The 10,474-nt window shown below is 52.8% G+C and overlaps 1 protein-coding gene across 1 annotated transcript; it reads right to left on the reverse strand.

Annotated features, from left to right (window-relative positions):
• Positions 1–266: 266 nt before the first annotated feature.
• Positions 267–7,246, reverse strand: FADD (Fas associated via death domain). The gene is made up of 2 exons (XM_054440755.2): positions 6,325–7,246; positions 267–3,948 (listed from the first exon to the last, which is right to left on the reverse strand). The coding sequence occupies exons 1-2, from the start codon at positions 6,608–6,610 to the stop codon at positions 3,608–3,610; spliced, it is 627 nt and encodes a 208-aa protein (XP_054296730.2). The 5' UTR covers positions 6,611–7,246; the 3' UTR covers positions 267–3,607.
• Positions 7,247–10,474: the final 3,228 nt, after the last annotated feature.

Below are 10,474 nucleotides of genomic sequence, written 5' to 3' on the forward strand. Positions count from 1 at the left end.
CCCACTGGAAGTGGGGGTGGCGGCAGGGAGCAGAAGAGGTGGATGGGAGAGACACTTGTGAGTTACAAAGTATGGGACCTGGTGCTTAATTTTATTTTTATTTTTTTTGAGACAGGGTCTTGCTCTGTTACCCAGGCTGGATTGCAGTGGTGTGATCATGGTCACTGCAGCCTCATCCTCCTGCCTCAGTCTCCCGAGTAGCTGGGAGCACAGGTGTACACAACCACATCTGGCTACATTTTTTTTATTTTTATTTTTTTTAGAGATGAGGTTTCCCCATGTTGGCGAGGCTGGCCTCAAACTCCTGGGTTCAAATAATCCTCCCACCTCAGCCTCCCAAAGTGCAGGGATTACAAATGAGAGCCACTGCACCTGGCCTAGCGCTCAGTTTTAATTGAGGGAGGAGAGTGACAGTGGGGAGAGGAAGGAGGGTTTGTGGCTTGGGTGACTGACTAGATGGTGGTGTCAGGCACAGAACGGGGCACAGGTTGCAGGGAGGCTGAATATGAGGTGTGGTTTGCATGCCTCTGACAGTGCCCATGTGCTAATCCCTGGGATCTGTGAATATGTTCCCTTACCTGGCAAAGAAATTCTGCAGATGTGTTTAAATTAAGGATGTTGAGATGGGAAGAGGATCCTGGGTTATCCAGGTGGCCCAATGTAGTCACAAGAGTTTTTGTAAGAGAGAGGCAGGAGAATCAGTCAGAGAGATGGGAAGATGCTCGTCTGTAGGCCTGAAGATGGAGGGAGGGGCCATGAGTTAAAGAATGCAGGCGGCCTCTAGGAGATGCAAAAGGCAAGACACGGATTCTCTTCTAGGTCTTCCGGGAGGAACCAGCTTGCTGACACCTGATTTGTAGACCACGGAGAGCCGTTTTGGACCTCTGACCTCCAGAACCGTAAGATAAACTTGTGCCGCTTAAGGCGGTAAATATGTGGTAGTTTGCTATAGCAGCCACTGTGAGGCTGCCCCTAAGCAGTTGGGGTCTGGGGCAAGAGAAAGATCTGGGCTAGAGAGATACCTGGCAGGTACCAGGGACCTAGGATGGGTGAGGCTAAGAAAGGGCTGTGCTCTCTAGAGGAGGGGTGAGGGTGAGGCTGAGGCTGAGGCTGGGGGAGGGTGTGAGGGACCTGAGAGGAGGACAGCGGAGAGGGAGGAGAAGAGCTCCTGGAGCGAATGGTCACGAAAGGTGTCAGATGCCCTAGAGATTCAGGTAGAACAAAAAAGCTGCAGCAGCCTGTGACTGCAGCGAGTACAGTTTGTGCGGGGTGTGGTCTCAGGAGCACCAGGGAGTGAGTCCTGGAGAGGGGTGGCTGTGAGAATCTGGGAGCGAGTGTGAGTGTGGCGTGGAGGGGGCACTGTGTAACAGAAGGCAGAAGGGCAGGCAGCTGGGAGGCTGCGGGAACCTGAAGACCAGAGGGTTGACCCTTTGTTCCAGGAAACGCTTGTTCAAATTCCCCTGAAGTCTCCCGCAAAGCACAGACGTTTGGACTTGTCTTCCCTCTTCTTTCTTAGGGGAAAAAGGAGTCAGCGAGCAAGAGACGGCTGTCACCTCCAGCTTTCAAGTAAGCCCGAGATTTGTGTGTACCTTTTCTAGAAACACAAATTCCACCTGATTGTAAAAAAAATGAACATGGAATTTGTTTTTTCAAGTTGCTTTAAGAAATCCATGTCCAAGGCCAGGCGCGGTGGCTCACGCCTGTAATCCCAGCACTTTGGGAGGCCGAGGCGGGTGGATCACCTGAGGTCAGGAGTTCGAGATCAGCCGGGCCAAGATGGTAAAATCCTGTCTCTACTAAAACTACAAAAAACTAGCCAGGCTTGGTAGTGCACATCTGTAGTCCCAGCTACTTGGGAGGCTGAGGCAGGAGAATCCTTTCAACCTGGGAGGTGGAAGTCGCAGTGAGCCGAGATCGTGCCACTGTACTCCAGCCTGGGCAACAGAGTGAGACTCTATCTCAAAAAAAAAAAGATACTTTCCCACTCACCCCAAGAAAATCTCTTCCCCAAAGCCAAGCTGCTCACACTTAGGGACAGTGAGGGGTGATGTGTCTGTTCTCTACAGAACTAACCCTGACCTGCGCCTTGCGAGCAGGCATGCGCCGGGTCGGGGGTGTACCGTGTGTAGGAGGTCAGGCCACGCTGTTTCCGGACAGCAACCAGCTCAGCTCCACGGCGGCACCCCAAGCGAGTGATGAACTGGTTAAAGCTTGTTTCTGCTAGGTTTCTGAGGCCAACAGGGCAGGGCTACACTTCTGTCCCATTCACTGCTATGGCCTTTGCTCCTAGCAAGGAGTCTGGCACCTGGAAGCGTCAGGTGAAGGTGTGGAGGGGCTCAAAGGCCGGGGTCCATGGCTCACTGGGGACAGTGTCCTGCGGCCTTGGCTAAGATTTCACCTACGGGATGGCACACTGGACTTTCCCAAGGTCATAGCTGGTGAGCTGGGACAGAGAATAGCCACTTGGCTTTGATTCTGATACTGTTGGTGGGGCAGGCAAATTCTAAGAGCGGCAAAAGCTACCCTAGCAGACCACCGTTTGTTAAGGGCAGACACTGCTCATGAGCAGCTAGCGAGCTGTCAGGAAATCCAGCCATCCTCTCCCGGGTTGGAGCCCTTGACAGGGATCCTCAAACTGGCTGTACTGGGAATATCCAGCATATCCAAAATGAAAGAACCACCGGAAGAGAAAATTTTTTGTAATATGGAAGTTGTAAAGCTGTGTTTTAATAGGATTACCTTAGGAACAAGAGGACTACTTTTTAAAGATACAAGATCCCGCTGCGTTGGCAATTCTGTTATCAGAAAGATAGTGATTTTGATACAAAACAGTAAGAAACTGTAGAATTGCAGGACCCATAATCCTTACAAGGAAGATTTAGAGAGTGCTGTGTCAATCACTCATCAGCACCTCACAGATATTATCTCAATTCGTCCTGGCAACCATCACTGCCCCTACTTAGCAGTCTCAGAGAGGAGACTCAACTCACACAGGGGCCAAGAGCTGGACCATGGCCAACCAGGTCTCAAAACCCCTACCCCAGCCATGCCTCTCCCGACCACAGCACCCCGCCTGACCCTAGTGTCCAGATCTGTCCCGGTGGCCTCTAAGGAAATGGGACAAAACATCCTTTCTGCCAACTGCGGGGGCAGCAGAACACAGTGGCTGAGCATGGGCTCTGGTGAAGGATGGCGGGGGTTCAAATCCCAGTTCTCCCCCACCCCTCTGCTTCACTCCGGTTCCTGGGCCTCTGAGCTGGTCTCCTCCACTGTGGAGTAACTGTGACTGCTCATCTGCAGATTCCTTCTGTGCTGGACACGGTTCCAACTTTCCGACTACTCCCGCAGGAGCTCATTTAGTGGAGACAACAGGATCTTGCTTAGTGTGACAGTGAGGAAGAAATGGAAATATCTGTGCAGGGCCCAAGCCCGGCCTGGCGCGGGAGAGGCATCAATAAATGCAGCTTGAGTTCAGAAGCAGCTGGTCTGTGGCTCAGTCAGCCTGGCTTCCTGCTGGGTCTTCACAGTGCTGAGCTACCTTCCTGGAGAGAACCAAAGTCCAGGCTGTGGAGATGCCTGTGGTCCACCGGGGCAAAGCAGCGGCCCATCAGGACGCTTCGGAGGTGGGTGCATCTGAGTTCCATGACATCGGGGACATGGCCCCACTCCTGTTCTGGAGGTCACGGGCCTGCTGAACCTCTTGTACCAGGTCAGCCACTAGGTTCATCTGGCAGGCCCTGAGAGCCCCCACCAGGTGGGCCACTGTTGCGTTCTCTTTCTCTGTGTTCTTCCAGATTCTCAGTGACTCCCGCACACGCTCTGTCAGGTTGCGGGGGTATCTGTCCTCAATGCTGTCGATCTTGGTGTCTGAGACTTTGAGCTGACGAGCCAGCCTTCTCCAGTCTTTCCCCACATTATCACATATGACATCAAATGCTGCACACAGGTCTGGGAAGGAAAGAACAGACGGTTTACCATAGGTTTGGAGACAAGCGACCCCACAATCCTCCCTAGGGCTTTTCAGCACTGACGCCATGTGCTCAGTGGACAGAGGTGCCTACACGAGGTCCTCTGTAGAGGCTAGAGTCGCCTGGCAGCAGAGGGGCTGTCACCTAATGCCCAAGAGTGGCCTGATTCCACCTCAGCCAAATCCCGCTCTCTAATACTATCCGAGGAGGCGTGGCCCACTGAAGACTCAAGTGCCAAAGGAAGTAGTAGTGGAGCTACCTACTTAGGGCAGGAGACACTGAGGGAGGGGCTGGGGAGTTGTGGGAGGGAAGAAAATAGGGTTGATCCCACATCCTGCCCTATAGCAGGTTGAACGATGTCACCTCAAGGTATGTTCATGTGAAATTGCTGAAACCATGAATGTTCTTTGGAAAAAGCGTCTTTGCAAAGGTAAGCTGAGGATCTCGAGAGATCATCCTGGATGACCTGGATGCACCAATGACAGGTATCCTTGTAGGAGGCACGCAGGGAAGGCTGTGTGAGCCTGGAGTGAAGCGGCCACAAGTCAAAGAATGCCTGGAGCCACCACAAAGCGGAAGAGACGCGGAAGGAGCCTCCCCAACAGCATTCCGAGGGTGTGCCGGTCTGTGGCACCCTGCTTGTTCAGATTTCTGGCCTCCAGACCGAGGGGGTAGATTTCTATTGCTTTAGGCCACCAGATTTGTGATCATTTGTTATGGCAATCACAGGAAACTAGTAGGCATTCCAATTGTTATTTTGAAAGCTGCCCCCAGTGACCACCGGTCTTCAGTCCCTGGCTACCATACTCCTCATCTGCTGACGTCACCACTGAGATCAGGGAGCTGGTCACAAGACCATAAAAGGCCGTTTCTGGAATGTGAAGAGAGGAAAGGAGAGGCAGGACAGGGTGCTGCTTGGACCACTCCTGGCAATTCTGAGACATCGTTGGCAGGTGTACCGGCTCCCGCAGCTCTGACAGCCCTGTGGGCTGGACACTGTGTTACCATGACCGTACAGATGAGGGAACTGAGGCACAGGGAAGCTAATGGACATTCCTGAGATCGTGCAGCTAGACGATGGCAGAGCCATGTTCTGAAACCCTGACAGTGTGGTGCCAGAGTCCACCCTTAACCGCTATGCTGAACTTCTGGGGAGGAAGGCAGAGTCGCCCACTACCAACCTTGCCTATACCCACTGCTCACCTTCTGGTGCACTTTTTCCAGCACACAGTAACCACATGACGATATAAATAAAACCAAGCACACATACATCTCAAATGTCAGCTATGTTTCGTAGACCGCCTTTAAAATGCAATTTATCAGTGTTTTTCCAGACATTAAATATCCAGAAAACCCGATTTTTCTACGTCCTGTTTTGTTTGTTCAGTACTGATGTTTTTTTAAAATCTGGACTTGACTGCTCTCGGACAGAGAGCTGTTCTGTCCATCCTGTCCTGAACAGGCACCAGTCCTTACAGAGTGAAACCCATGGTGACACATTTAGGCCCTATCTGATTGGCGACTGAATGGCTGATTCCAAGCCACAGCTTGAAGCCTCTGAGAGGCGTCCCCAGAGCACTCCCAAGCCTCTCCCGACTCTGAGAACAAGGGGGTAGGGCTGAGAAACTCTGCTGTACTCAGGGTTTCTTTTTATCCTGGAAGCTGCTGCAACCCACAGGCGAGGGTGGAGAGGAAGTGACCGAGAGCAGGACAGGAAGCCACTCCACAATGACCTCGACCAGAGAGGCAGTGCAGTGGCTACCACCACCCATCCGGAGGCCGGACTGCTTGGCTCAAGCCTAGCTCCGTTAGTTATCGGCTGCGCATTTCGGCAAAGCCACTTAACCTGTGAGCCACAGTCCTGTCCTCTGTAAAATGGGAACAGTGATAGCTAACAGTATCTAAGCCACAGGGCTACTGCGAAAATTATATTTGGCAGTTACAAGGGTAAGCGGCACACTGTAAGCCCCTGGGTAAGAATGATAGTATTACTCTCAGACAGCCGTGAAAAGCATATTCCGAGACAGAAGGGAAATGACGCGAGCAGGCTCACCCAACCTCTGCCCCTCCCCCACACCTTCTCTGACTCATCTTTTCTTCAGTGAGTTTTCTAATTCACCCCGGAAGAATGGGGTGGAGGAAAAAGGACTGTGCGTGTCCAGGCCCTGCAACCTTGAGTAAGTTAACTTTTCTGCGTTTCTGGCTCTCCCATCTGCAAAACCAGGGCTGTACGGAGAAAACCCACGCAAATCAAACCCGGAAAAGGGGAGGCGCCTAGAGGCCAACGGGAGGAGCCTGGCAGCACCTACAGCCGGGCGACCAGGCCCTGGCTCCCCTTGCCCGGCCCCGCGCCCACCTTCTTCCCCAGGCGCGGCCCCGGCCGCCGCCCCCGCCTCGAAGTCGTCGACGCGCCGCAGCAGGTCGTGGCGCCGCAGGGAGGCGAGCAGCTCGCGCAGGAGCTCGGTGTGCCCGGGCTCCAGATCGTTCTGCTCCAGCAGCATGGAGAAGAGGTCCAGGCCGCTCTGCACGCGCTCCAGCTTGCGCTTGCCCACGCGCCCGAGGCATAGGAACTTGAGCTCGGTCAGCTCGCTGCTCGACAGGCTGGACGACACCGAGTGCAGTAGCACCAGGAACGGGTCCATAGCGTGGCCTGCAGGCGGCCGGGGCTGCGGCCCGGCCCTCCGCGCGCCTGCTGTCCTCGGCTCGCTGGCCCTGGCCAGGTCTCGCCGCTTGCCCAGCGGCCCAAGGATTCCAACCCCGACCCTGCACTCCGGCGCCTGATTCACTACCGGAAATCGACAGCAGCGCGTTTTCGACCGTTATCTCGCGAAAACTAAGGGACCTGCGCATGCGTCCCTAGCGAAGTCGTAGCCGTTTCCGCCCTGGCTAGCGGCGCCGCGGACGGGCGCGGTTTCTGCGCCTGCGCCTGGCGGATCGTCTCTTTTCCGGGTGGGAGGTGGGGCCATGGGTGTCCAGAGATGCTGCAGGTGGCCCAGCTCTCTGCGGTGAGGGCGGTCGCGCCTCTGCCGAGTCTACCTGTTTGCAAAGCTCGGTGCGGCCCTACTGTGTGCAGGGCCGGGGCGGGGCGGGGAGGGCGCAGCCCGAACGTCACGTGACCTCACATCTGTTGGTGACCAAGGTTACTTATGCATTAACGTTTAGGGACAAACGTGGAAAATGCGTTCTTTGGTGCCCCTGGGGACATCTTGTGTGTGCAGAAAACACTACTCAGAAGTTTATGTGCGTTTAAACATGTGATTTAAATAATACATGATTTCCAAAGTAGCAGTCGTTTATTCAATCAACAGTATTGAGCGCCTACTGTGCCAGGTAGTAGGGTCTGGGGACAAATTAGTGAGCGAAGCGCGAGAGTCCCCGCGTGCCCGGAGTTTACATCATAAGTACAAAAGCGACACGCTCCAGAAGAGAAGGTGGTGGCGGGCGTGGTGGCTCAGCCTGCAATGCCTGCACTTTGGGAGGCTGAGGCGGGATTGATTGAGCCAAGGGGTTCGAGACCAGCCTGGGTAACATAGTGAGACCCCGTCTCTATTAAAAAATAAAAATAAGGAAAAATAAGGAAATCGTATAGTATGCCAGAAATTCAGAAGAGCCAGGGGAAAGGGAGTCTGTTTACGGGGTGGGCGTGTGGAGGGTGGGGGGCCCGGTGGTCTGATGGGGCCTCTGTAAAGGCGCAGGTGAAGGCTGGGAGGGGCCGGGTACCTAGGTGTGGGGGGAAGAGTTGGGCACACGGAGAACAGAAGAGCAGAGCACAGGGGACGGCTGGGGTTCCAGGAGCAGCAATGCCGCGGGTCTGGAGGTGAGGAGGGGGTGCAGATTAGGAGAGCCCTCACCAGCCAACAAGGACCCAGCTTTACCACAGGGTGGGGCAGCGGGTGATGCCAGCTGAGTTTGTTTTCTTGAGATATAATTCACATACCATTCAATTCACCCTTTTAAAGTTACACTTCAGTGGTTTTTAGTGTAGTCACAAGGTTGTGCAACCCTTACTGCTAACTTTAGGACATTTTCATCACCCTAAGAAGAAACCCGTTAGCATTTACTCCTCCCCTCCCCCACCAACCACGAATCTACTTTTTTTTTCTTTCTTTTTTTTTTTTTTTTTGCTTTTTTGAGACAGAGTCTCGCTCTACCGCCAGGCTGGAGTGCAGTGGTGCGATCTGGGCTCACTGCAACCTTTACCTCCCGAGTTCAAACAATTCTCCTGCTTCAGTCTCCTGAGTAGCTGGGATTACAGGTGCCTGCCACCATGCCTGGCTAATTTTTGTATTTTAGTGGAGATAGGGTTTCACCATGTTGGCCAGGCTGGTCTTGAACTCCTGACCTCAAGTGAGCCTCAGCCTCCCAAAGTGCTGGGATTACAGGCGTGAGCCACTGTGCCCTGCCGAATCTACTTTTTAAAATCTATGGATTTGCCAATTGTGGACATTCCATGTATACAGAACCATACAGTATGCCGCATTTTGTGTCCGGCTGTTTTCAGCATCATTTTCAAGGTTCATCCATGATGTAGAACATACGAGTACTTCATTCCTTTTTTTCTTTGAGACAGAGTGTCACTCTTTTGCCCAGGCTGAAGTGCAGTGGCACAATCTCGGCTCATTGCAGCCTCTGCCTCCCGGGCTCAAGCGACTCTCGTCTCTTATGCCTTAGCCTCCCGAGTAGCTGGGATTGTAGGTGTGCACCACCATGCCAAGCTAATTTTTGTATTTTTAGTAGAGACAGGGTTTTGTCATGTTGGCCAGCCTGGTCTCAAACTCCTGGCCTCAAGTGATCCTCTTGCCTCAGCCTCCCAAAGTGTTGGGATTATAGGCGTGAGCCACTGTGCCCAGCCTCCTTCCTTTTAAGGCTGCATGCTATTCCACTGTCCGGGTGTTTGGGTGCCACAGTGTGTCTATCCATTCATCGGAGGATGGACATTGCCTTTGCTTCCACTTTTTGGCTGTGGTGAATAATGCTGTTATGAACACTGAATTACAGTTTTATTTTGTTTATTTATTTATTGAGACAGGGTCTTGCTTTGTCACCTAGGCTAGAGTGCAGTGGCACAGTCATAGCTCACTGCAGCCTCCTGGGCTCAAGCGATCCTCCCACTTCAGCCTCCTGAGTAGTTGGGTCTACAGGCACGTACCACCACACCTGGCTAATTTTCGTATTTTTTTTTTTTTTGTAGAAACAGGATTTTGCCATATTCCCCAGGCTGGTCTCGAGCTCCTGGGCTCAAGTGATCCACTGGCCTCAGCCTCTCAAAGTGCTGGAATTTCGGGTGTGACCACCGTGCCTGGTCTTGAGTTACATTTTTTTTTTTTTTGAGATGGGGTCTCACTGTGTTGCCCCAGACTGGAGTGCAGTGGCACGATCTTGGCTTACTGCAACCTCTGCCTCCTGGGTTCAGGAGATTCTTGTGCCTCAGCCTCCTGAGTAGCTGGGATCACAGGCATGTGTCACCACATCCGGCTAACTTGCCAGGGTCTGACCCACAGACCCGGGCTGCGCTACAGATGAATAACGTACTCAGACACCAGTATTCAGTGAAAGAGCCGGCTAGGGGGCCGGACCGTTCACAGAAAGAGTTGTTCCAGCCCCGCGGCCTGACTAGCTGGTCCTGCAGGCATTTATTCAGTACTTAATGACAAAGGCTTTGAGTCAACACATTTGTGGGTCATTAATCTGGTTGCCCTTCCTCAGAGAGAGCAGTCCTGCCCGTGAATGATCAAAGATCTGTTTTAGGACAACATGAGTAAACAAGCTACTTAGATAAACTCCTCTACATTCCTGTGTATCTATGCCCTAAACTTTTAAGAGAATTCAGCTGCCTTCAGCCAAATCTTTTACTGAAGCTATGCAAACCTTCCGGCCTTCCGAGAAGGTTTGTGTCTATTTCCTATAACTTTATATTTATAATTTCTCCTATCACCCTGACGGATCTCCTGCATTGTGTGTGTTTAGCAGAGACATGGTTTCACCATATTGGCCAGGCTGGTCTGGAACTCCTGACCTCAGATGATCTGCCTGCCTTGATCTCCCAAAATTCTGGGATTACAGGTATGAGCCAGCGCGCCCAGCTTTTTTTTTCTTTTTTTGGAGATGGAGTCTCATTCTGTCACCCAGGCTAGAGCACAGTGGCGAGATCTCAGCTCACTGCAACCTCTGCCTCCCAGGTTCAAGCGATTCTCATACCTCGAGGTACATTTTTAAAGATCACGCTGGTTGCTGGTTAGAAGCCAGAGGGGGACTGCAATAATCCGAATGAAAGGCAGTGCACTCAGACCAGAGGGCAGGTAGCAGTGGAGGTGGTGAGAGGGGGCAGCCTTCTTTAGATTGGGGATGTGCATAAACTAGAGAATGCAGGATACCCTGTAAACTTGGAAGGCTGGTCCATCCATTGATGGAACCCGGGAAGGTGCGGGTGGGGTGGGCTTGAGGGAGGACCGAGGTTGGCTTGGAATGTGTGTGTGAGATGCTGCTATGGTTTGAATGTTTGTCTC

Source organism: Pongo pygmaeus, chromosome 9 (assembly GCF_028885625.2).
Source record: "Pongo pygmaeus isolate AG05252 chromosome 9, NHGRI_mPonPyg2-v2.0_pri, whole genome shotgun sequence".
NCBI lineage: Eukaryota > Metazoa > Chordata > Mammalia > Primates > Hominidae > Pongo > Pongo pygmaeus.

Excerpts from the sequence above, each read along its gene's own strand:
- FADD (XM_054440755.2), bottom strand. The coding sequence starts at position 6,610 with ATGGACCCGTTCCTGGTGCTACTGCACTCGGTGTCGTCCAGCCTGTCG. Across the intron at positions 3,949-6,324 it reads GGCCGCGCCTGGGGAAGAAG|ACCTGTGTGCAGCATTTGAT; the intron begins GTGGGCGCGGGG and ends TTTCCTTCCCAG.